Source organism: Labrus bergylta, chromosome 4, assembly GCF_963930695.1.
Source record: "Labrus bergylta chromosome 4, fLabBer1.1, whole genome shotgun sequence".
Lineage (NCBI taxonomy): Eukaryota > Metazoa > Chordata > Actinopteri > Labriformes > Labridae > Labrus > Labrus bergylta.
This window is the reverse complement of record NC_089198.1, coordinates 30284656-30311784: the sequence shown is the minus strand read 5'-3', so window position 1 is coordinate 30311784 and position 27129 is coordinate 30284656. Positions and strand designations below refer to the sequence as shown.

The 27129-nt window shown below is 39.1% G+C and overlaps 2 protein-coding genes across 7 annotated transcripts in view; both read right to left on the bottom strand.

Moving 5' to 3' along the window:
- Nucleotides 1-3682: 3682 nt before the first annotated feature.
- The window catches only part of LOC110003326 (uncharacterized), an 80125-nt gene continuing 56678 nt past the window's right edge, over nucleotides 3683-27129 (bottom strand). Inside the window, exons 1-12 of one of the 5 annotated variants that reach the window (XM_065954343.1) lie at nucleotides 13861-13932; nucleotides 13537-13563; nucleotides 13119-13409; nucleotides 12445-12741; nucleotides 12279-12356; nucleotides 11685-11744; nucleotides 11555-11614; nucleotides 11398-11472; nucleotides 7745-7876; nucleotides 7320-7379; nucleotides 4265-4311; nucleotides 3683-4186 (exon numbers count right to left, since the gene is read on the bottom strand). In XM_065954343.1, coding sequence (XP_065810415.1) covers nucleotides 4094-4186; nucleotides 4265-4311; nucleotides 7320-7379; nucleotides 7745-7876; nucleotides 11398-11472; nucleotides 11555-11614; nucleotides 11685-11744; nucleotides 12279-12356; nucleotides 12445-12741; nucleotides 13119-13409; nucleotides 13537-13563; nucleotides 13861-13894 — 1254 coding nt within the window. In that variant the 5' untranslated portion in view covers nucleotides 13895-13932 and the 3' untranslated portion in view covers nucleotides 3683-4093. Of the gene's footprint in view, nucleotides 4187-4264; nucleotides 4312-7319; nucleotides 7380-7744; nucleotides 7877-11397; nucleotides 11473-11554; nucleotides 11615-11684; nucleotides 11745-12278; nucleotides 12357-12444; nucleotides 12742-13118; nucleotides 13410-13536; nucleotides 13564-13860; nucleotides 13936-27129 lie in introns of those variants that run through there. The other 4 variants (XM_065954345.1, XM_065954341.1, XM_065954342.1 and 1 more) reach the window with 4 other exon arrangements.
- LOC109976241 (uncharacterized) lies at nucleotides 17766-26118 on the bottom strand. 2 transcript variants are annotated; one of them, XM_065954340.1, is made up of 11 exons: nucleotides 26078-26118; nucleotides 25660-25950; nucleotides 24992-25282; nucleotides 24826-24903; nucleotides 21825-21896; nucleotides 20783-20869; nucleotides 20557-20575; nucleotides 19466-19497; nucleotides 19324-19340; nucleotides 18170-18218; nucleotides 17766-18062 (listed from the first exon to the last, which is right to left on the bottom strand). In XM_065954340.1, the coding sequence occupies exons 2-11, from the start codon at nucleotides 25772-25774 to the stop codon at nucleotides 18058-18060; spliced, it is 765 nt and encodes a 254-aa protein (XP_065810412.1). In that variant the 5' UTR covers nucleotides 25775-25950; nucleotides 26078-26118; the 3' UTR covers nucleotides 17766-18057. The 2 variants fall into 2 exon arrangements, 1 of the variants encoding a protein (XP_065810412.1); XR_010666376.1 differs by having other exon boundaries at nucleotides 18170-19340.

The window sequence follows — 27129 nt, the reverse complement described above, 5'->3', positions numbered from 1 at the left end:
GTGGCATGAACTCTACTTGTATCACATCTGGCTCGCTTACCATGTGTGAGAACATAGCAGCAAGCGGTGCGAGGAGCCAGCAGGGTGGGCACTATTCCCCTGTGACTCGACCACAAAGCACCGATTCATCTGCCTTTACATACACTAGAATATTTGTGAAACTTTGTGGCCTGTTTGTATGTGTGCTCGCTCTAACATGCTCTGTTCAGACTGCTATTCAGCACATAGAAGTCTGTTTCTTGAAATAAGTCATTGAGGTACAAACTCAAGGTCAAACTGGGAGGACATATATCAAACAAAGCAGATAAAATCCCTGCAAACAGTCTGCACAGGCTGTTTTAAGATAAGACATCCTGATGAGAATAAGATACATGACACAGAGGCTGGAATCATAGTGATGTAAAGGTTAATACAGAGATGAAACGTTTCAGGCAGGATACCTTGAGTCCAGCCTTTACCAAAATAAAAACTTTCTCTTGCTTTTATTTAATTCCCTTTAAATAAACAACATATCTTATTTTTGGAGGCTTCGGTGATGACCTCAAAAAGCCAAAGAAATAACAACATAACATAAAACATTTTCCATTCACGCTGGAAAAATGACATGAAAGGAATAATTGAACATGTTTCAACCAACACACTCATTTTTACATTTTTATCCGACATACTTCTACAAGTCTTTATACTTTTACAAAATGGGAGCTTCCCATTGACGGAGATCAAATGAAGATTAACTTCATGGTGTACTCATTTTTTCCCTTGCATATGTGAGGATCATCTCCAGTGTTGCCTGTTAACAAGAGATAAGCTCCGACTCCTATCTCTTCATATAGTGGACAGAACTTAAAAGAAAGCAGCCTCCCTGCATGCCTTAGATGAGATACCTGGATGGCTCCAACCTAAGACTTCATGGGGAGACATCACTGCTAATGTTGTCAAAAATGCTGAGTCATGGAATGACAGGAATTTTTTCTGTTGTTAAATGGACAAAACAAGTATGAACCATGGGATACTTCACAAGTGTACGTGGCAGAAAAGTGGCAGGCCAAAGATGGATGATGAACTCTGCAGTCATAACTCCAGATCTGAAGTCTGTCTTGGACACTTGAGTAAAGAGAAATGCAGAGCTGTCAACTGATGACCACCTATGGTAAGTTGGATCAGGTGATTGGGGAAGCTGCTATCCCTAATCAGGCTCAACGTGCAGTAGAGGTGAAATGGGTTCCTGCTCAGAGGATCCTCAACTTCTACCTTTGTAGAAACTTTTTCTGCTTTAAAGGGGAGGTTCAGGCCGTATAGACATTAGGGGGGTCGCCACCTTCAGGTCTGCAAATTCTTATTTTTGTTCCAGTTGTTTTACACAAAAATACAAAAAAATAAATGTTTCTAAAACATTTTATTAAAGATTAATATTCTGGGTATAAAAGCCTCACTGGTTCGGCCCACAGACTGTTTTAAAGTTTCAATCTTGATCATATTTGATATACTATGTTTTTCATTTGTTGATTTGGTATTAGTAATGAGTTCTTTAGTGATACATTTTCAGAACAGCCTTATCTGCAGAAAGTTATTCCAGTTAGACACAGTTTTTTTATTATAATTCATAATAAGTGTTACGTTGGCTGTAAACAATTATATTTATAAAAAGTGTTGATTTTAACAAGACATAGTCAGCCACTATATTCACATGGCAGCCATTTTCCTCTGAATCGATGCTAATGTGTTAGCCGTCTCACAGCTGTGTGCTGTATGGGCTATCCCTAAAATTTGATATCTGACAAGTTCTTCGCATGTATGTGTGCACATACATGCTTCCATTATGTCATATCACATGACATCACAACATTTCATTTCATAATGATTCTGATGACATCAAATTATGTATATCCAATTATAAAACCATCCAAATGTTATAAACAAAGCTACAAAGCTGCTGAATCAATATGAGACGCTGTATGTCACAAAACTTCCACCAATTCAATTCTGACAAAAGTGATATCTGTCGTTTTGCTTTTATTTCGTTATGTCTAGATTATTGTAATGCACTTGTTTACCTGCTTCAGTACACGAGCCACAGACAAACTTCAGATCTCTGCAACCAGACTTCTCATAAAGACAAAGCAAACCTGACACATCACCCCTGTTTGAGCTTCACTTCACTGATTACCTGTTTCTTTATCCATTTTTAAATTTGACTCATTCCCTAAAAGGCTTTACGTGGCCTGGCACTAGAATACACCAGCAGATTTTTTTAACGCCTTGCTGCCCCAAGAAGTCCTCTTAGATCGGCCACATGAGACCTGCTCATCATATCAAAGTCAAGGTCGAGGTCAAAGGTTAATCAAGCTTTTGCTGTGATGGCTCCTCAGCTCTGAAACAGACTCCCACTCAGGGAGCAGACTCTGTTTCTGCTTTTAAAATCCTGTTTTAAGACACAGTTTTATGGACTCACCTTTTAAGCCAACAGCTTATTTTATAAGAGCCCTGGAGTACATTTTTTAACTGAACTAAAATAATCTTTTAACTGTATATTTACATTTTGATGTTTTGTGATTTTATTTTCTAATTGTGATATTTTTCTTAACTTATCTCTGGAAAGCCCTTTAATGCTCTCGTCTTCAAAGTGTTATATAAATAAAGTATTGTTACCTAAATGCAAGATAACACTGCTGCTTTAGTGATAATAGTCTGATTAGATCAAATTCTTTACAAACGATGGCACTGGATAACAAGCATCTGCTGCCCCCTTGTGGATAAAAAGAGACTTCAAGAAACTTAAAGCCTGAAAGAAAACAACCATCTGGTGTCCATCACTGTGCAATCTTCAAAGATTTAGAAAGGATAGACACATTTTATTTTTGCTAAGTTGTAATTGCTTGAATACTTCTTCTGTCTGGCTGTTGGACCCATGACCTTTACACGTGCTGCTGCACAGTGACACAAAATAAACTTCTTTTAACAGCCACCTAAAAACATCTCTTATTTAAAGAGAAATCTGTGACAGGGAGAAAATGTATACGATGTAAGTATTGGGCCTTGTAAAAAGCTCTGTGCATCTTAAAGAGGCCAAAATCCAATGTCTGGTTGCCGTGATCTTTAGGTCCTCAGACGGAGCTGTGTTAAAAACAGACATGATTCTGTTTAGGACATCACTGTACTACAAAGACAGTTAGACAAACCTTCATCGTACAGGCCTCTGAGGTCCAGTGGAAATGGGCTGTCAGGTTCACACTTGTAATGCTGATTTTGGTCACAAGGTGGAAGCAATTAAAAATATATAAATGTCGGCGCGTCAAGTGCATCTTGGTCCTTCTTCCTGCTTAAACAACAAACACTGTGGAGATTTGTGAGGGGGACAGCACTGTTTTACTCTTAGATGATTGGTTTATATACATCCTGTTAAATTTCAAGAATAAAAACAGAAAAAAAATGATATCTGTATTTATGAGCTGTATTAAGAGCTCATGTTGTTGTATCAGGTGTGTGTGTGTGTGTGTGTGTGTGTGTGTGTGTGTGTGTGTGTGTGTGTGTGTGTGCGTGTGTGTTTGTGTGTGTCTGCATGTGTGTGTGTGTGTGTGTGTGTGTGTGTGTGTGCTGTTATGGGGCTATAACTGCAGGTTGTGTAAGGTCTGATATGAACCAAGTAATGAAATTAAAAAGGCAAACAAAGAAAAGAAACCTCAACACATTAATTCAGTTTTATTTGAAATATACAAAGATTCAAATATTTTGCATTGGGTCTGTAGCATACAGTGTTTGTACAGAAGTAAGCAAACAACAAGACTGAGACGCAGTTAATCCAAAAATATTGTCTTCACCTTCAATCAAACACTTTTGGATTGAACTTGATATTCTGACTGAAAAACATTGGAAAACTTTGGTTTCGTTTTACATCTTGGTTGATTTGAGAAGAAGACATGACAGAAACTCAGGATTACTCTACATCAGGGGTCCCCAACCATCGGGCCTCGGGCCGTTACCGTTACCTCAGAAATATGACAGCTGCTGTCTGGTCCGTGATGGGTACCTCTGGTTCTACATCACATCAGTCAACTTCTTCTCTTCTTGAAAACACTTTTAAACTGTTAGCATGTCAGTGTGCCTGCAGCTTGCTGTAGATCATGTCTTTGCTGGCTGCTGCAGTCTGACCCTCATAGATGGTAGAGTAAATATGGTACAAAGACCGCTGGGAAAAGACAGAAACCAACTTGAGCATCTGGTATATCTGGAAAAATGTGATTATTGTTCTTCCTGTCAGACTTACGTTGCTTTTCCGAGACTCACTCCTTTCCATTCCCTCAGAACCTGTGACTGAGGAAGACACACAGACGAGAAAATGTTCCCTATAGCTTTACATTTTACAGCACACTCTGTCCATTAATTAGAACCTTTCAGTCCGATGGATCGATGTTTACGTCCAGAAAAGAGAAATGAATAACGATGCCCTTCATATTGCTGGAGCGCTTGACTGACATTTATTATTTAAATTGTATTTATTTTTCCTTTTTTTAGGGGTGTACTGATTTAAGGGGAGTCGAGTCAACTACCAGAGATGGTGGATGATATAATAAAGTAAACTTAGAAACAGGATTGGGAAAGATGGAGTTTTTTAGATGCATTAACTCAATAAAATGTTATTTGTGTAGCACATTTCATACAAAATTAAACTCAGTATGCTTGACAGAAGAGAAACAAAAACAAACACAATACAATACGGTTGATTTCCAGGTCATTGATCACATAGTGGCAGTTTCAGTGCTGCGGTTTGCTCTGTAACCTGATTGGTACAGATCACACAGACTGTGAATGGATGGTAACCGTAATTGTTTGTAGAATTTGACTGAAGGTTGGAGATTGGTCTGTAGTTGGTAATGATTGATGGGTCAGGTTTGTTGTTTTTATTAGTAAAGGAGTAACTGTAGCATGTTTTAGAGAAGTGGGGAAAACCAGTCCGAAGAGAATCATTTACAACATGATGTAAGTCATGTAACAGGCTGTGAGGGACACATTTACACAGTTTTGTGGGAATAGGGTCAAGAGGAGAGGTAGAGGTAGGTACTGTACAGTACTAACTTGGACACATGTGGGCTGATGAGAGGAGCCTGATAGGGTGGAATTGCTGTTACATGATTTCAAAGTATAAGTTCTTATTCTCAAGATTTTATTTTTTTATTTTTTTTATTTTGCAACTGGCGACCTTATTACATTTATTCAAAGAGAGTAATTCCTCAGAATTTGACCTAGAATGATTTAATAGTTTACTAACTGTGAAGAAGAGATAGTGAGTATTATTTGTATTGTAATTTATCATTTTTGAGATGTGTTGCTGTTTTGACATTTTCAGTTATTTTTTCTGACAGGTCAGTATACTTTTTCTAGATTTAAAAATATATCTAAAGCTTTTAATCTCATGATTTTTGTTCAGCCTTTTCGATGAGATTTTGAGCATACTCACTTGTTCCCTAGTCCTCCAAGGAGTCTTTGTTTTTTTCTTTAATAGTAGACTTTTCTAGTCTTCTGACTACTCAAAGTGCTTTTTACACCTCAGGTCACATCTATTCATTCACACACTGATGACAGAGGTCGTTATGTGAAGTGATCATCAGAAGAAAGTAATCCCATTCATACACATGCATACGGCAGAAACGAAGCAGTGGGAGAAACTTGGGTTAAGTGTCTTGCCCTTGCCCACATGTGGCTGCAGGAGCTGGGGTTCAAACCCCCGACTGTCCGGTTGAGAGACGACTCGATCACTGATCCACAGCCGTGTTGTTTTATTGGCTTTTGACGGGAGCAGTGCTGCCAATGATTTGACTAACAACAGAGTTAAATTGGCCCTCATCTCATCACATGATGACATGATTATGGTTCATGTATTAATATACATATCAGTGGTATTGTCATTAATAGAACGCGTATTTGAAATGATAACCACATTGTTATGTCTTGGTTTGCAGGTCATATTAAAAAAGATGCAGAAGTGATCTGAATTGCTACATCCAGAATAGCAGTAACCGTTATTACTTTACTGTGTCCTTTAAATAGAATCAGGGCGATGGTGTGACCTTATTTTCGTGTGGGCCCCTTAGACCGCTGTGAGAACTCAAATGCTTCTAGCACATTTAATAACAGTTTTGTGTTCAGATTGTTGATGTGAATAAAAAGTCACCAGAAATTACAACACAGTCATAGGTAATGGAAACTTTTGAATGCATCAATAAAATATGTTCTTAGTTCCGGAGGGTGATACGAGAAACATGATGGGAACTACAGCTTGGACAACCACCATGGGCGGATCTAGGCAGGGGCTAACAGGGGCCAGTGCCCCTGTAACACTGAGCTTGGTCCCCCATGTGGCCACCCCTCCAAAAGGAAGAGCCCCCCTAATAACACATACACAGTATTTGACTCAACAACCGTACTCACAATCTACTGTGATATTAACGGAAACAAATGTAAATCATGGTATTTAATGATGTGCACTATTATTTAGCATAATATATATATATAAAAGCAATTATCTTTGTCCATTTTTCACCTTGGTTTAATGTCCCCCTCTGACAAAACAACTGGCCCCAGTTTGGCCCCCTCAGTAAAAGTGGTCTATAACTGCCACTGACAACCACAGCTAAGAATTGAAGGTTGTGAAACCACCAAGACAACTTTCACACTTTATGTTATTAAGAAATGCACCTCACCTCACCTCCAGCTCACGTTCAGAAGTGCTGTGAGATATGAGATAGGAGAGTGTTCTCACCGACACTGTCTCCATGTCTCAGCGCTGTGGTCTACCACGCTTGTCTTTTACTCAGTTTGAGCTGCAGCTCTTTGTGGTTATTTATGCGCAAGCTGACATTTACCACAGAAGTTATTTTAATAGGCTAGCTGTGAACCATGTGAACTCAACAGTTGCCATTTTTTTCAAGGTCTCCTCAGCGGAGTCTTCAATCATGCTTCACCAAAACCTTTAAAGCTGGGTGCATGTTAGAGCAGCCATTCAAACCTGACCCCTTTTACTGACATCAATGTTTTCTGATGTCTTCTCCAAATGCACCTTCAGTAAATTAAACACTATTTAATTCATTATACTCGAAATGCATTACAATTTAGTTTTAAATGTGTCTGTCTGAAGTAGTAGCTCAAGGGACAGCTGTGTCTCAGTGGTAGAGTTGGTCTCTCAACCAGGAGGTCAAGGGTTTGATCCCCAGCTCCTGCAGCCACACGTCCAATCTGTCCTTGGGCAAGACACTTAACCCCAAGTTGCTTCTGCTGTTAATACTTGTTTGTAAAAGGGATCTTGAATAAATACAATGTCATACCTGTGGTTGTGATGAGTGATGGCATTCTCTGGGTCCTTCTGGACTCTTTCTCTACAATACCTGCAGCAGAAGAGGTTAGAGTGATGTTAATGTCAATCTACATGACAACAAGCATTACACAGCTGCTTCGTCAGCGGCATATGAATTTGTATGAATGGATTAATTCATACTGATGGACACTTGACATTGCAACCTCTACCATCATTGTGTGAATGTGTAAGTATGACCTGCAGTGTAAAAGTGCTTTGAGTAGTCAGAAGACGAGGAAAGTGCAATACAAGCTCAAGTACATTTACCATTTTACAATTACAACTTTTAGAGCTTACAAATATTTCCCTACAAAAGAAAAACTGAAAGAGTAAAGTTTAAAAGTTTGATATTTCAGTCTTCTACATAACAAAAGATTCTGACTTCATTTGACTCACCAGCTCTTCTTTTCTTCCAGAGAATAACATTAACAATCACTGTGATGACCACAGTAGATCCACATCCAGCGAAAACCCAGACAAACGTCCAATTCCACAATTCTTTAGTATCCGGAGGACTTACAGTCGGACCTGCACAGCCAAAACAGTTTTACAACAAGAAAAAGAGAACCATTTGAGTATATCATGCATTGATAATAATATTGGTCTAGCTTTCATTTAATTCCCAGGTGCTGTCTTATTTGAGGCCGCAGTAATACCTGTATCTTAAAAGTACACAAACACAAAAAAAATAAAACGTACCATTATCTTTGAACATAAGTGAAGAAGCATCTGAATTTTAACAAGGAATGTTTTTATTAACCCAGAGTGTTTTGGGCAAAAAGTAGAAAAGACAAAAATCCCAGATGGTTAATGTCCCTCTGTGTACAAGCTCAGTCATAAATGCCCAGATTTACAGTCACTCTGCTGTTGAAACATCACTATTGTATTGTACATGATGTTGTAGGGCAGGTGACAGCTAGGAAAGACTGGCGGACAACTTGGAAAGACCAGTTGACAGCAGGACAGACTGCAGCAGGAGTGGGCGGCTAGTCACCCTACCCACTTGCAACATGGAAGCCCCAGGATGCACCAAGCAGAACAAAATAAAACAACCTGAAGGCCTTCCGAGAGAAGATGGGCCTACCAGGACGAAACAAGAGGTAACGACAGGAACAGAAAACAACAATGAGAAAATCCTCCGTGACATCATGTAGGGGATTACACATCCATCAGGGGTAGATGAAAGGCAGACAGACCAATGACCTCGCATTGTGCAAGCAGTTCAGACGATAGGGACCCAAAGCCGGGATTGCAACCCAATGGTGCTGGAATGTGGGAAGTAGCAGAAAGAGGTCCTGTGATGGAGAAGGTACACAACATAGATGAGGACACAGGCCTACCAGTGGCACGCCCCACTAGTCTGCAGTATTAATAGTTTGCTAGTAATAGCAAAGCAACCAGGGAGAGACATCAAGATCAAGTGGCCAAAAGCGAAGGATTTTGGCCACTTGAAGACCAAGGCAGAAACTCGATGCAGACTTGAGCCACCTGCTGGAGCTGTCCTTGAGAGGAGGAGTCAAACGCAAGCTTAACATCTTCAGCAAGATCATCCATGAGGAGTGCAGAGTGAAGTTTGGGGAAATCAGGAGGAAGCAGCCCACAGCCCAGAGAATGGGAAGGATAGAGAGGGACACCAAACAACTTGTCAGAACCAACTCTGCCAGAACTGGAGGAAAGCTGCACCCAATGAAAAAGTCGGCCTAAAGGAGCTGTGGGACGAGATCAAACAGAAGCTTGCCCAGCTGCACAGGACCAAGAGGATCAGAAGGAGGAGGAAGAAGAGAGAGAAGGAGACAGTGGTAAGCTAGACGCCACCAAGGAGGAGATGGAGCAGTACATGAAGAGCCAGTACAGTGATAGCAGACAAGCTACACCTCTCGGCTCCCCAGGACATGTGCTATGCCCAGCTCCATCAACCTTGCCATTTGATACCTCCCCACCTAAACTGCATGAGGTGGAAGAGGTTATCAAAAAGTCAAGGTCAGCGTCAGCCCCTGGACAGAACAGGATCCCTTACAAGCTGTATAAGAACTGTCCCCAGGTAGTGAAAGTGCTGTGGAAGCATATGAAAACAGCTTGTGTTCCATTATAGTGGCAACAAGCAATCAGTGTCTTCATCCCCAAAGATCAGAACTCCCATACCATCGACCAGTTCAGTCAGATTTTCTTTGCTGTTTTTGGGACCAAATCCAGCGTTCGAAGAGAGAGAAGAGCAACCTGCAAGTGATGTGGTTAGACCTTGCCAATGCGTACAGCTCAGTGAAGAACAAGCTGATAGACTTTGCTTTGGAATTCTTCCATATCCCAGATTGTGTCAAGAATATCCTAGCCAGATACTCAAGCAACATGCACATGGGCTTCACCCTGGAAGGCTACACATCAGGATGGCAACAGCTGGAATTGTCATGGGATGCGCAACCTCCCCAATCTTGTGGCCTTTGAGATAATCCTCATAGGGGCAAGGCAGGTGATGGGAGGTATCAAGTTACCAGGCTTCTACCGCTTAGGAGTTGAATTGACGTCGTCAGAAGCATCCTTCAGACGGCTCCATGCACGGATAGGCTCCTCAATCGCCTTGATGAGCTCATCACAAGGGCAAGAATGAAGATCAAGGTGGAAAAATCAAGAAGTCTCTGCTTGAGGAAAGGGGTGCCACAGAACAAGACCATCTTTGTTGCTGGTGGATAGCTGATCCCACGACTGTCAGTAAAACCTGCAGACTTTTCTGACAGACACATGGGGAAGCTAGCCAAGCAACAACTTGCGGAGGGCCTGGCAAAAAATCGACCAATGCCATTTGCCAGGGAAAATACAAAGTGTGGTGCTACCAACACACACTGTACCATCAAGTGTTGTGGCCACAAAAGGTCAGCGAGATTCCATCATCAGAGGTCAGCAGGATGGACAGCCAAGCTAACAGCTACATCCGAAAGTGGTTGGGCTTGCACCGCTGACAACGCCAGCGCTATTTTCAACTTTTCATTAGACATTCTCGATAAGAAGTAACTTACTTCTGAGAAAATTGCCTTCTCGTAACACAACAACATTTTATTTATCCGTGTTCTTCCTCGTCCTTTTCCAGTTTTCCCTTTATGGAATGACGATTACAGACTACCACCACCTGCTGACATGGAGAGTTATTGCCTCTCATGCATGCGCAGAACGTACGTGGTTGTTGGCCGTCGTCTGTAGTCTTTGCTGTGTGTTCTAGTGCAACTTTTTGGCCAAGACAAAAGGTGTCGCCCGCCGACACCACAGGCGGTCTTCATCGCCACCAGTTCTTGGCCATCTGCTTGGTGTGTCAGGGCCTTAAAAGAACCCTGCTCTGTCAGTCTGTGCAAGAACAATACACCATTCTTACGTTGTCTGTGTCACAAGTCAAGCTCTAGATTAACACCACCAGCTCCCCCTTCACCACCTGCAAGCCTTACCTGTTCTGTGTCTTCACCTGGATTCAACCATCACCAATCAGCTGATTATCAAACATTTACATTCAAGTCACACAAATTACGCAAACCTTTTACCTAAAAAGAAACCAAAGGCGATGAAGTTGGTAGCTTTCAAAAGTCGTTCCTTTTTTGTTCGGATAAGACAATCTAAGGGAGCTTTTGAAGAAATCTGAGGCACTCAGACTTCTTCAAAAGCCTTTAAGTTGAATACACGCACTGAAGAGCACCAGAAGGATGAATTATCAAAACTTTTTTCAACTTCCATGCAGCACTCCATGCATCTGCTTTTTAATCTAAAGGAGCTTTTGCACAGTTTCAGGATACAACTGCCCCTGCTCTCCCCCTGATTGTAACACAATTGATCTAAGTCAGTCCGTTGCTTTCTGGCTTTAAGGTTATCTGAATTATTCAACATAGAGTGTAAACACACTGCATAAAACAGTCAAACAATCCCACACAGCAGGAAAGCTTTCTTCACAAAAAGTTATGAACCTGTATATCCATCACAGATATCAGGTTGAGCAATCAATAACCATCAACCATCCATGTTGTCTTGTGCTGAAACTGGCATTGAGGTTAAAGCAAAATTAAACATGTCACCTGATTCTGGTTTCACTGATGTTGAGTGGGCAAAGTTGGGACCGTCATTGTTACTTGCTGTGCCAACAGTCCAACCTTGTTAATTAAAAAAATATAATTTCAAATTAAACATAATGAAAAAAAATAATTAAATGTATTACGTAAATGATTATATTACCTGATGTTTTTTTTAAAGGTCTCACAATAGTGGAGGCACTAGAGCTACTTGTAGGCAGACCTGGTGAATAAAGTAAAAAAATAGAGTTAATAATACTTTAAAAGTGATCTAGAATCATACAATGTCCTACCTGTGGTTGTGATGAGTGATGGCGTCCTCTGGGTCCGTCTGGACTCTTTCTCTACAATACCTGCAGCAGAAGAGGTTAGAGTGATATCAACATCAATGTGCTTGACAACATGAGACATATCAGGCTTTCTTTTGATTTCCAGCACGGAAAAACCTCCTCCGTTTTTGCTGATGGAGGGGACTATAAAACATTGATGATAAAACCCAATAATAACTGTCAAAAACTGGTATATGGCTATCCAAAAGTGGATTTATCTTAATTTACTTGATTCTAATCCTGACAAAACTGATATATAATTTTGATTGGACCAGATACCTTCACCAGTGAAGTTGATCAGTTAATTGTTATAATCTCTGACCAATGTATGACTTTGATCATCATACCACTAAGTTTGTCCAGGCAAACTCCCGCTGTGTGGGATTTATTTAAAGGATAAATCAGGAGTCTGTTGGACTTGAATGTCTGAAAAAATTACGTTTTAACAGGAGTCTGAAGTTTAAGGAAAATGTGGGACTGTGGTTTTGTGACAGTGCTAGTTAGTAAATGATGGTAAAAGAGTAAGCAACACTGAAATATGCAGTAGGCTATACTCACCTTGATCAGCAGGTGAAGTTACAATAGAAACTGAGGTTGTCAAAGTGCTGAGACTCTCCTTGTTTGAGTTTGTCTCACCTAAAAATAAAATAAAATGTTTTGTTCATGATATTTACACCACAGGGTTTTTCTTCTGCTGATTCAGCTTGAAGACAGTTTTACTTACTTTGAACAGAGACAGAGGAATATTCACTTTCTGGAGATCGAGCATTTCTGTCTCCACTCTGAACAGTGTAAAAACATTTCACTTTGACCTCAGCAGGTGAACTCTGATGATCCATCTTCAGCAGCTCACTTCCTGTCAATGTCTGCAGACAGGAAAATGTCCTCACAGTTCCTCCACTTAAAGTGAAGTACTGACACTGAGACACAGACGCAGATGATGGAGTCTGACACTTCAGTGTGACTGAGTCTGTCTCTGTGATCATCGCTGGATTCACCATCAGGTCAGGTTGAGGAAGAGCTGAAAATATGAGCAAATATATTTGAAAAATAGAAATGTAAACATATTCACCATTATTGAAACAGTATAATACATTCCTCACCAATGCTCCCATTAGTATGTTTGTTTGAGTGTTTTTAGGACTATAAACGACAACAGATTATCTTATATAATCACTCTCAAAATAATTATTAAAACACACAAAGCAAATGTAGCTCAAATACATCTCAAATCTGCAAAAGCATTTTCATTCAAATAAATCACTTGACAAATGTATACTGATAGAGGATGCCTTTTGACAATATTCCAACTCTTTAAATCAGACTGCTTGAACCAGATGGGTTCTTTCTGATGATGTAACAAAATATATGAATATTGACAACACTTGTATTACTCACTTTGTATGCTGATGGAGACTGTGTCACTGTGTGGAGATGGAGTATTTCTGTCTCCACTCTGAACAGTGTAAAAACATTTCACTTTGACCTCAGCAGGTGAACTCTTATGATCCATCCTCAGCAGTTCACTTCCTGTCAGTGTCTGCAGACAGGATAATGTCCTCACAGTTCCTCCACTTAAAGTTTGGTAATAACACTGAGACACTGATGATGGAGTCTGACACTTCAGTGTGACTGAGTCTGTCTCTGTGATCACCGCTGAATTCACTGTAAGTTTAGGTGGAAGACGAGCTGAAAATATAAACAATAATATGTTTCATCAAACTCAAACATAAGCTGTATATAAATGTTTAAATTCTTCAGTAGTGCAGCGATCACAGCACAGTTAGACATGAACCATGAGAGATCACAGACTGACCTTCTGTTTGAATCCCATTAAAGACATCTGTTTAAAAAACACAGTGAAAGTAAGTTGACTACATAATAATAACTCCAAGAGTTCACACATTTCAACTCCTCCAACTATTCATTTATTTTAATCAAATGGAGAATTAATAACTGAGACAAAAATAGATTTTATTTGTCACAACTGGCAGAACACACAAAACACAATATCACCGACTCAAAGCTTAATCACTGATATGATGATATCTGACATGACACATTAACGTCATGTTTCAATCTGCAGAGCTTTATAATAGTCCACAATAATACTGAATAAATCAATAAAGGTTTTACTTACACATGAAGAAGACAAACAGCAGACGTCCGGCCATGATGAAGCTGAACACTGAGACTGTACAGAGGATACGTGTGTGTCTCACTGTGTGGACTTTGTGCTTAATGAGACCAAGTTCTTAAATTAGATACATGAGAACGACAGCTATCAGAAATGAGACCCACTGACAGACAAACCACAGCTTAACATTTAAAGAACCATTTTTAAAAATTGAATATCCCACATTGGAAACTAACATCTGTAGAAAGATGACATAGTGTATGTAGGTGAAACATATGCCTACAGTACACTTCACTAACACACTGAGCTTGTTCATAGTCTGCTTTCACTAAAGACAAAGTTTGTTTCATTTTTTCTTCATTGTTAAAACAGTTTATTCACACATTTGCCTCCTCGAGCTTTATGTTTCTTCTGGTTGTTCAAAGTGAGTGATCTCAAGTTTTTAGTCATTGTATGAACAATATTTTATATACAGTTGTGATAGATTTGTGTCTCAGTATATTGTAGTTTGTTTTAATTTATTTTATTCTGGTCATTGCAGTGAACAGCTGTTCAAAAAGCGGTTTCCTGCTAAAGAATCTAATTTACAAGAGTGTCCTGACCAAGAGGGGCAGCAGCACAACAAGCATGTTACAGACATAAAACACAGAGTACTTACAAACACAGATCAACATGTCCTGAGTCACAGAGAAGAAAAGCCATTATTTAAAGCATCTCGCATTTTCCTCCAACACCTTCAATCCACTTTAAAAATGATAAAAAGAGAGACCAGCTCCCCAAGACAAAGATCATCCTGAAGGAGATTCCAGCCAGCAGGAGCAGCGTACCTGAGACTCCTTTTCCCCGTTTCAAGACACAGTTTGGGGACAGATAACAATACGTTTTGTGACTGGCTCGTAGAGCAAAGACCTCGGGCTAGGTCACACTGGTCATCTGTACCGTGCTGTACCCAAGCATGATTGCCCACCTGCTGCGCCATTCCCACGCTGGCCGGCACGGCCCGCGGCCATACGGGCTTAAGCACTATTACCTCTTGTACATAACGTCGGAATACAACACATGCGCGCTTTATGTTATTATGAAGCGTGCTCAGTTTACAAACAGGCGGACGAGAGAGAGAGGGAGAGGGAGAGAGAAAGAGAGAGAAAAAGAGATACACAGTTGAGTCCGCGTCTGCACATCAGAGAAAAACACAGCGCATAACAGATACTTTAGTGACTTTGCAGCTTATTTTAAGCCATTTTAATCAGACACAGCAATAAATAAATAAAAATAGACACGCGGCCGAGTCCACAGGCGAGTCCGCGGCCGCACATCGGAGAGCAACACAGAGAGCATGACAGCTACTTTGTGTCTTATATTGAGTCATTTTAGTCAGATACAGACATGAAACTCTGGATCTCTCCATAATGAAGGCTGTCAGCATACCCACGTGCTTGAGCTCGTGCATGAAGTGTACCGTGCCGAAGCACACCTCTCCGAAGTGTGCCAAAGACAAGGAAGTGAACCGTGTCTGAGCACGATATGGAACGGCCACACTGGTCAAACGAACTGGACTTTAGCGTTGAAGCGTGCTTGGGCACGGTACGGATGGCCAGTGAGACCGCGCCCCTAGCTTCCAGTCCTTTTCGCATGAATACAATTACACAAGTATGAGGGAAGCAGGTTAAAGGGATACTTCACCCATTTGTATTAATCTTTGTATCATTAGAAACCTGGTAGTATTTTTGAATGGTCGTGCATCCCACCCTCATTTTCCCCTGAGATGGGAAATCTTTGTATTTATAAGTCTGAAAAGGAGCTTCCAGTGACGCACTGGAAGCTGTTGTGGTTAGCGGGGTGAAACTACAATGCTAGTTCCTCATATTTTCGACCACTGAAGCTACAGACCAATCACAGATCAGTGGGTGGGAACTCACGCCCAGAATCTAAACTTAACGTCCACCATATTGCTTGGAAGCTGTGCTAACAGGCTCTATGGAGAAAGCTGATAATGGCGAAAAAATGAGCCGGGGCCGGCTCGAGTTGGGGTGAACTGGTAGTGTCGGTGCTCTCACTGTTTGACGATGGACACAGACATAGAGTCCGTTTTCTGCCAGGAATTTCCAAGATAAATTCTGGAAGAAATCTCGGAATCAGTTAAGGAAATGGTCTTATGTGTTGAAGTAAATATCTCTGTAAATGTTTTTATTACTATATTTTTACTGCTATACTGTATATTTAGGAGAAACTGTAACGATCAAATTTCCCTCTGGGATTAATAAAGTATTTCTGATTCTGAACTAGAGGACCTTAGTGGGAGTGGCCTGCGGTGCTGTGCATTCTGGGATTTGGTGTCTTTCATCAACATGAGCCAAAAAGACACTTTCTGCCTTTTCACGGCCAAGAAGGCACCAACTTCAAAATGTATTTCACATTTCTACATATATGACCCAATGTCAATACAGATTCATGTTTCAACAGGTGAAGTGTCCCTTTAAGTATAGCCTTATAAATAAGGACATGCCAATGAGTTTGTCTACTCATGGACAATGCAGGCCAGCCGCTTGATCATACAGTACAATCAAATCATCAATCAATCAGAGGCATAATGTAGCATCAACAAGTCATTTCAACATCAAGTAAAAACTAAAGAACGATATTATTGTTGAAATTCTAGATATTGATTTTAGGTTTGGAGAGACTTTGCTGATCTTCACAATATTTGATGGGGATTCAAACTTTTTTTGTAAATTAATAGATTTATATTTTTAAACTATGACTTTAAAGATTTATTTTTTACATCCATTATTTTTTCTGTGAGTTATTACATACTGTATGTTTCATTGAAGGTGTTAATTCAGCAAGAGCTTAAGTCTGAATTCAAACCCCAGTTCTCCCACAATGTTTGCTCTCCCATTAACCCTTAAATGTCTGCTGTTGTGCTGTTCTGGCAGCAACCAGGAAAAACCTGTGGAGGCATTTTGACCCAATCAAGCATGTTTTTTCCTTTCATAGGAGAAACAACTTCAAAAATGAAAGACAGAAAACCTTCAAAATTCAAATTCAAGAAACTCAAAAGGACTAAATCCAGCCCATTGGACATATGGACACAGTGGATGGCTGTTGCTCAGAAATAGAGTTGGTTGTTTCTCAACAGGAAGGTCGGGGCTTCTATCCTCAGCTCCTGCAGTCACATGCCCGATGTGTCTCTGGGCAAGACACTTAACCCCAAATTGCTCCCAACTGCTTCATTTGTTGGCACATGAATGTGTATGAATGGGTTTAGTTACTTCTGATAGACACGTAACATAGCAGCCTCTTCCATCAGTGTTTAGATGTGTAGGTGTGACCTGCAGTGTAAAAGCTCTTTGAGTAGTTAGAAGACTAATAAAGCACTATACAAGCCCAAGTCCATTTACCATTTGCATGTGACAAACAGAAAATGTGTTTTATAAAGAAACAAAAACTATTAGTTTTTTTTCCATTCATAAAAAAATAAATAATAGTAATTTTAGCATGATGCCCACTCTAGTGGACACTTCTGTGACTTCTTCAAATGTATAAATAATAATAAAAAACGTCTAAAGTTTTTTATTTAGTAGTATGCTACATTGGTGGATCATAAGTGCTTTGAAAACAACCCTTACATTCATCCCCTCATCTATCAACCCTCATAATCATCCCTTCATCCAACTTCACTCATTACTTTTATCTCTGCCATGCTCATTACAATACTCATTCTAAATTCAGATTTTTCTTGGCTTGGTCTTTGAACATATATATGTGATAGATTTCTGTCTCTATGGTGGTTTCCTCGTTCTCCTCTTTGTATTGTATTGTAGTGCGTTTGCATTTTTTCCCATCCCTTTGTGTTTAGTCTTTAACACAAGCTGAAGTTAACATGAAGAGCAGAAACATAGTTTGTTGTTATGTAGGATATATTTATTATTTCAAACATTGTGATACAGGAGATGTTATCTTCTAACTTTATTCAGTTTCTGATTTTCTTTGTTTCTATCAATGCAGTAGACCAGTTCACCGTGCTAATGTCTACTTTGATAAAGATGTTATTCATTTAAGCAATGAAGCTGTACATGAGAAATAAATGTGATAATGATACAGGAAACAACATTTTCCTCTGAGCTAATGTCAGAGAGCTTTGAACACTCTGTATCTCTCTGAGCTGATGTAGCCTTCATCTCTGAGGTGCTGCAGTTTTCACTCTGAGAGAAATAAGAAGCAGACACTGCTTAGTCGCCCTCATTGAGGTCTGAATACCTGCCAGCATTTTGTGTTTTTTCTTATCAAGTTATGATGTTTCTCAACTCACCAATGTTGCATTCATAGAAGACGATACTGTACGTTTCATCATAACCACCCTAAAAATAAAAAATAAAGTATAAACATACAATATGTCCAAATCATCTTAATGATCATCATCATAGTTTCAAAATCACCATCATTTATTCAGACTCTCAGTATCACCCACCCTCTCCTACCAACAATCACAGTCTGCCTTTAGCTGTCCTATTAATGAAGGGGGACCAGCAGCCTCCCCACCTTGACGTAGGAAGCAGGCCAGATTATGATCAGTAAACAATTACTGTCCCATCACTATCTCTGTCAATAAATCTTATTGTGAAGTGGCTCAGTGCAAGAGTTGGTCATCTCTCAACCAGAAGGTTGGGGGTTCAATCCCCAGCCCCTGCATCTACATGTTCGATGGGTCCTTGGCAAGACACTTAAGCCCAAATTGCTCCCACTGCTTCACCAGCGGTGTATGAATGGGATAAGTTACTGCCTCTGTTATCAGTGTGTGAATGTGTAGGTGTAAAAGTGCTTTGAGAAGTTAGAAGAAGAGAAGGATGCTATACAAGCTCAAGTCTATTTTTCGATTTACAATAAACTGCATCTGGAAGATTTAGAGTGGAGTCGACTAAACTTTCATAGATTTCATCCCAATAATCTGTCACACAGGGATAAACTGCTTCAAAATCTATTGTGTTATGAATAAAGGAAAATAATCTCTTTTTTTTTCAAATGAAAGTTATCTCAGATTTCATAACAGCATGTCTCTGGGGTTAAAAAAATGTTTTTATATTGATTCATGATGTTTACAACAGATCAATAGTTTGAATGAAAGGGTATCAGAAGCTCAAAACAAGACAACAAATAATGAGAAAAGTCCATCCTCTCTGTCTTTAGCCTGCTCCACCTTTCAGACAATGTGTGCTCAAACAGGCTGTTTGGAGATTTTCTCTTCATGACATCACAAAGAAACTTCACAGATATGTTTGGGGAGCTCTGAGATTTATTTTAACTTTTTGAAAAGGAGTATAATATGTGACCTGTAATATAATTGTTAATTAAACGGGTACAGGGACTGAACCTTGATGATGTTTTTGTTGTTGTGGGAATTACTGTGTGCTGGAAAATGTTACAGTTGAAGCAGGTTTGACATTTACAATCATTGGTGAGACTTACCATATATTTCTGATCATCTAAAACAAAGACAATTAGCATTTTAATACAGAGAAGTGTATACACAGACATGTAATTAAATGTTAAACCAACATATTCTATTGTATTTGGCTTGGTCTCTTCAATACAGGAGTGAGCAACATACCTTTGGATTTACCTGCAATGTTTGCTTTTGTTCTGAATGAAAAAAAAGACATAATAGATTGGGTTTGGTTAAAAAATATCCTTACTGAAGAGGAAGCAACAGCACAGAACACATTTCTCAATGTATTGTGTTAAGTCTGATCCACACTTAGGTTTTCAACATCATAACAGATATTTGAGACAACAACAATCACATAATGAACAGTTTTGATCCTATAGTGTGCAGAGCAACAATATGACCCAAACACTAACACTGTGACGCTCTCAACCTGCGGCAAAAATCCCCAAAAATGATTTACAAAGGGAAACATTGTCAGCAGAAATGATTAAGTCTCGTCATCACAGTGTTTCACACAGAGAGGAAACTCTAGAGAGTGAGAGAGAAATCAGCTGGTACATCCCCGCTGTAAATGCACCGATTCCTTCTTTTAATATTTTACTGCAGCTGCTGTCCTGCACTCATAGTTTATGATGATTGTTGTGATACGTATCATCATCAATAAGCCTCCACATACGAAGATCACCTGATGTGATTACAGAATATCGAGTGAAACATTTGAAATGCAGGTCATCTTATTTGAGCATCTTTAGCGTACTTTTAATGTGTGTGTGTGTGTGTGTGTGTGTGTGTGTGTGTGTGTGTGTGTGTGTGTATGTGTTTGTGTGTGTGTGTGTGTGCGTAGATAAGAGAACGGAAGGGAAGTAAGATGAACAGATTAAAGTAGTTTATGACACAAATTATAATCAGTAAGAAAAAAAAACACAATTAATATAAATATGTTTTTACAAACATTAGGTTTATATATAACCAAAGCTAATATAAACAAGGTACGATGACTTTTTATCGGATTCAGCATGGTTAATTATTGGATGGCGTTCTAAACTAAAAAAGTTGTCACTATTACTCTGCTGACTCACTTTTATTTCCTAAATATTTGCTGATTCAGCTTTCTCCACCGACTCAATCTTTTCCTAATGCCTTTGATTTATCTTTTTACAACTTGTTGACCAACTTATTGTTTTCACATGTTTGTATCTGAAGTTCTTCTTCTACATGTTGACCAAATATATATGTGAAATAAGTTGTCTTACCTTTTGGAATCACATTTATCTAAAAAAAAAAAAGAAAGAAGTAGTTATTGATATCAGCAAGCTTCCACAAAACCCTCTTAACAGGAATACCGCATGTTAACTACCGTCAGCTTCCTTTAAGAGAATCAAAAGTTGTTTCATATGAAATATTTTCTTCAACTACAAATGGGTGTAAATAGTTCCCATTTTTTTTTAAATTTGAGATATTAATGATTTGTCATTTTACCAATTCTGCTCTGAGCAAAGAGAAGGGCCAATCCCAGCAGGAGGACACCCCCCGTCACAGCTGCTGCGATCACCCACATGATCTTCTCTGCATTAAGAGAAGAGGCAGTTAAAAAGTGTCACCTTACACAGGTTACATTAAACGACTGGAGACTAAGGGCAGGCTCACACTAGGCAAAGTTGTCCCTTACCGTGCTTAAGCACGATAGCACCCCCTCCCCATTCCTCCACTGGCCTGCACTCACGCTGCTCCAGGACTAACCGGGCCTGAGCACGGTACGGATTGCCGAGTGTGAGTGCGCCCTAACACAGCCGTCTCCACAACAACAACACTGGTGTTTAGCACAAACAGCCACAACAAGACCTACAACCAGCCGTACTACGACTGGATTAGAGACATGTTAACATTCTTTACACCAAAGTGAACACCTGAAGAAGAACTATGGTCAAAAACCTTGTGTTTCAATTAAATCTTTTGGAGGCATTTGAGCGAGCGGGAATTTCTTCTCTTCTCTAATGTTCTGTATACACAGATGTTTTTTAAAGCCATCTGGGGGGAAAATGTTAGATTCACCCAAAGTTGAAACCATTTTGACTTGGTCCAAGATCGAAACATCAGTCAGGAGAATTTATATTAAATCTCATCTTAACATCTTTTGATTTACTAAACATGGTCTACTCTTCTTTCTCCACCAGATGCTGCATGGAGCTCATATTGTAACTGTTTCTTTAAGGCCTCGTAAATAACATTAAGACTGTACTGTCTATACTTTTCTTGAACAAAACATGGAACAACAAATGTCTTAGAGCCTCAGAGGAGTGAATTTGTCTGATTTTGACGAGACTTGCATGTCAACGTCATCAGTATATGAGTGTGTGGGTAAATATGTTGAAGTTGTGCTTTAAAGACTTAACAAATGCCAGAGAGCACCACATGGGTGTTCATGTATATAAATCACTCACATTAGACCAACCAATAAGCAACCAGTATGTAAGTACAATCTGACAGACATTTAAGTTGTCCACTTTGTAAAATACGTTACCTGATTCTGGTGTCCCTGGTGTTTGGGAGGTAACAGTGGAACCACCATTTATACTTGTGCCCATAGTCCAACCTGTTCCATAAGGAAAGTACATTTCAAAATAAGTTTGTTTTAAAGGAGTCACCAGAGTAGAAGCAACAGAGCTGGGAACAGTCAGACCTGGCCAATAAAAATACCTCTTTAATTTTTTACAGGTAATCAAAGTTGTTAATTGAAGTTTTCTTGAATAATAAAATGTTCTACAGTAGTTGTGACAAATGATGGTGTTTTCTGGATCCTGCTTGACTCTCTCTCTACAATACCTACAGTAGCAGGAGACAGATTAGGGCTCACCAATTCCTACTTTCTAGATTGTTAGGTGACTTTTCTTAGCAGCCTTGATATTAGTTAATTAGTATTTGTACATATGTTAGTATGAATCTTAAAGATGGGCCGGGATGCATAACTTAGTTTTTTAGGTTGATGCTAACACATACTGGAAAATGTCATTAACTGGCTAACTTAATTAGCACTGCAATCATTTAAACTTAGGAAATTATCTTTTTATTTTACATACTAAACAAACAACACCGTAGTCACTTGACTTACAGGCTTGTATAAAACTAAACTCTGTGCAGACAAACTTAAAATTGCTGACTCATGCTAGTCTGGTCTCAATGCTCTGATCTAGTAACACTGCATGACTTGCTCTTAATGTCTCAGTTCATGGGACATAACAGAAACATTAAGAGTGTTTCAGCCCAGCTTCTCAGTTCAATTTTGACTGTGACACAGAGGATAATGGCGGAGGCACGGTGGGGATGAGAAAGTCAGGCATCAATCTTGTAGGGGACTGGTTGCTGCCACTTTTCTGCCTGTGCTGAACAATTGTGATGTTAAACATATGCACACTGTTTCTCAAAGGTAACTCTGGACTCTGTATCACAGAGTTCTGCGGTTCATTACTCCTTTCATCACTTCATTTTCTGTCATACCTCCTGACCTCCATCAGTCAGATGAGAAGAGGAACTCATAATCTTCTCACAAACTTTCCTCGCTGTCTGTTCCAAAAGTGGGAACTGAACTGGGGAAAAAGTTGTTTAAGTTTGCTGCCCCTGTTACTTGGAAGGAATTACATCTGGGATGGACAGATGTGCAAAAACTGGAATGGCTGTTTAAGTTTGAATCATTTTGTTTCAAAAGCCTGGAAAAGAAGACAGGATATTCTGTTTAATTAGTTTGACTTGCTTTTGCTTTCTCTTTTTGTTTCTTACCAATGAACATAGTTTACCTAATGCACTCTGATCCTGGAACGTTTTAATTTATGGTGTCACGTAAGCCCATGCAGGCTAGGCATATGAATGTATGTGACAAAATAATGAAATAAAAAAACTTCAAACTACAAAAATACCTGAAACCTAACTAGCTGCTGTCATGTTTTAAGAGGATGTTAAATGACTTGGAAGAGGACACATCTGGCTGTAGATGTTCCCTTCTGATATATGCATGTTTGTGGGCGATATTGACAACTATTTGAGGATTAAATTTGTTATTTTGTATATTTTGGTTTTTAATAGTTATGTATTATATTAGTATTTAAGGCAGCACGTTGTTTGTCAGAAACTCTGAAAATTGTGCTGCTGCCTGTCTTGGCCAGGACACTCTTAAAAAAAGAGATTTTTATTCTCAGATGTTTTTTCTGATTAATTAGTATAAAGGGTCACTCAATCAATTCTGACTTTTAAAAACAAAAACACTCTTAATTAAATCCTGAAACGGGCGAGCAAATTTAAAGATGAGTCTCAATCAAACCTGTCAGAATTGTATTCTTAACAGCTGCAGTTTAAGGCAAGCTCTATTATCCAAGACAAGTGGCTTCTTCACTCTATCTGTCAGGTTTGTGTTCAGTTGATAGAGTCCATCGTCTCTCAACCGGAAGGATGGAGGTTCGATCCCCAGCTCCTGCAGTTACATGTCCGATCTTACACTTTTGATTTGTTGTCTGTGTAAGGACTCTGCTCTTTGACAATGTTTGTTCTAATGTATTCTGTCTGGTCTTTTTAACCTTGAATTTGTTATGTGTTGTGTGTATCTAATGGAGTGCTGAATCTCCTGTCTTGCACAACAAATTAATCTATGAAGGTACAAATAAAGAAACCTTGAACCTTGAAACTTGAACCTTGAACCTTGACTATAGCTAGCTGCATACAGATGGCTTCCCTCCACTGCTTTTTTGCAGAAGCTCTGCATCCTGGGCAGCTTTGCTTTATCCTCTATAGGATTAATAGCATAGCATAGTCATCTCCTCCAATCCCCCGTCACCAGGATGGATTGTGAACTCCTCAAAGTAATACTTGACTGCCTTATTGAAGTTTAACCCATGCAGATTTTTCACAAAATCCATCTTTAGGCCGATCACTCTGTATCTCTATACTCGTGTCCTCTGGGAAAGACAATTTCATTATGATTTCACCATTATGCCAACGATGCTATAAATATTAAGATATTTTAGCAAAACCCGAAAAAAAACCTCTTCTGTTTTTGCTGATGGAGGGGACTAAAAAACTTTGAAGATAAAACCCAATAATAAGGAATCGACTGTCCTCTCATAACTGTTAATAACTGCTTTGTCACTATCCAAAAGTGGATTTATCTTAATTTTCTTAATCCTAATCCTGACAAAACTGAAATATGATTTTATTGTCACAGATACCTTCACCACTGAAGTTGATCAGTTAATTGGCTCGTTTCAACCAAATATCAAATCTTGGTATCGTCTTTGACCAACGTATGACTTTGACCATCATACCACTAAGTTTGTCCAGGCAAACTCCCGCTGTGTGGGACTTGTTTAAAGGATAAATCAGGAGTCTGTTGGACTTGAATGTCTGAAAAAATTACGTTTTAACAGGAGTCTGAAGTTTAAGGAAAATGTGGGACTGTAGTTTTATGTGACAGTGCTAGTTAGTAAATGATGGTAAAAGAGTAAGCAACACTGAAATATGCAGTAGGCTATACTCACCTTGATCAGCAGGTGGAGTTACAATAGAAACTGAGGTTTTCAAAGTGCTGAGACTCTCCTTGTTTGAGTTTGTCTCACCTAAAAATAAAATCAAATGTTTTGTTCATGACATTTACACCACAGGGTTTTTCTTCTGCTGATCCAGCTTGAAGACAGATTTACTTACTTTGAACAGAGACGGAGGAATATTCACTTTCTGGAGATCGAGCATTTCTGTCTCCACTCTGAACAGTGTAAAAACATTTCACTTTGACCTCAGCAGGTGAACTCTTATGATCCATCTTCAGCAGCTCACTTCCTGTCAGTGTCTGCAGACAGGATAATGTCCTCACAGTTCCTCCACTTAAAGTGAAGTACTGACACTGAGACACAGATGATGGAGTCTGACACTTCAGTGTGACTGAGTCTGTCTCTGTGATCATCGCTGGATTCACCATCAGGTCAGGTTGAGGAAGAGCTGAAAATATGAGCAAATATATTTGAAAAATAGAAATGTAAACATATTCACCATTATTGAAACAGTATAATACATTCCTCACCAATGCTCCCATTAGTATGTTTGTTTGAGTGTTTTTAGGACTATAAACGACAACAGATTATCTTATATAATCACTCTCAAAATAATTATTAAAACACACAAAGCAAATGTAGCTCAAATACATCTCAAATCTGCAAAAGCATTTTCATTCAAATAAATCACTTGACAAATGTATACTGATAGAGGATGCCTTTTGACAATATTCCAACTCTTTAAATCAGACTGCTTGAACCAGATGGGTTCTTTCTGATGATGTAACAAAATATATGAATATTGACAACACTTGTATTACTCACTGTGTATGCTGATGGAGACTGTGTCACTGTGTGGAGATGGAGCATTTATGTCTCCACTCTGAACAGTGTAAAAACATTTCACTTTGACCTCAGCAGGTGAACTCTTATGATCCATCCTCAGCAGTTCACTTCCTGTCAGTGTCTGCAGACAGGATAATGTCCTCACAGTTTCTCCACTTAAAGTGAAGTACTGACACTGAGACACAGATGATGGAGTCTGACACTTCAGTGTGACTGAGTCTGTCTCTTTGATCACCGCTGAATTCACTGTAAGTTTAGGTGGAAGACGAGCTGAAAATATAAACAATAATATGTTTCATCAAACTCAAACATAAGCTGTATATAAATGTTTAAATTCTTCAGTAGTGCAGCGATCACAGCACAGTTAGACATGAACCAAGAGAGATCACAGACTGACCTTCTGTTTGAATCCCATTAAAGACATCTGTTTAAAAAACACAGTGAAAGTAAGTTGACTACACATAATAATAACTCCAAGAGTTCACACATTCAAACTCCTCCAACTATTCATTTATTTTAATCAAATGGAGAATTAATAACTGAGACAAAAATAGATTTTATTTGTCACAACTGGCAGAACACACAAAACACAATATCACCGACTCAAAGCTTAATCACTGATATGATGATATCTGACATGACACATTAATGTCATGTTTCAATCTGCAGAGCTTTATAATAGTCCACAATAATACTGAATAAATCAATAAAGGTTTTACTTACACATGAAGAAGACAAACAGCAGACGTCCGGCCATGATGAAGCTGAACACTGAGACTGTACAGAGGATACGTGTGTGTCTCACTGTGTGGACTTTGTGGTTAATGAGACCAAGTTCTTAAATTAGATACATGAGAACGACAGTTATCAGAAATGAAACCCACTGACAGACAAACCACAGCTTAATATTTAAAGAATCATTTTTAAAAATCGAATATCCCACATTGGAAACTAACATCTGTAGAAAGACGACATAGTGTATGTAGGTGAAACATATGCCTACAGTACACTTCACTAACACACTGAGCTTGTTCATAGTCTGCTCTCACTAAAGACAAAGTTTGTTTCATTTTTTCTTCATCATTAAAACAGTTTATTCACACATTTGCCTCCTCGAGCTTTATGTTTCTTCTGGTTGTTCAAAGTGAGTGATCTCAAGTTTTTAGTCATTGTATGAACAATATTTTATATACAGTTGTGATAGATTTGTGTCTCAGTATATTGTAGTTTGTTTTAATTTATTTTATTCTGGTCATTGCAGTGAACAGCTGTTCAAAAAGCGGTTTCCTGCTAAAGACTCTAATTTACAAGAGTGTCCTGACCAAGAGGGGCAGCAGCACAACAAGCATGTTACAGACATAAAACACAGAGTACTTACAAACACAGATCAACATGTCCTGAGTCACAGAGAAGAAAAGTCATTATTTAAAGCATCTCGCATTTTCCTCC

Coding starts and splice junctions, on each gene's coding strand:
- LOC109976241 (XM_065954340.1), bottom strand. CDS start 25,774: ATGGATCATAAGAGTTCACCTGCTGAGGTCAAAGTGAAATGTTTTTAC. Junction 25,283..25,659: donor AGTCTCCATCAGCATACACA/GTGAGTAATACA, acceptor TCATATTTTCAG/CTCTTCCTCAACCTGACCTG. Junction 21,897..24,825: donor AACTCCACCTGCTGATCAAG/GTGAGTATAGCC, acceptor CTTATGGAACAG/GTTGGACTATGGGCACAAGT.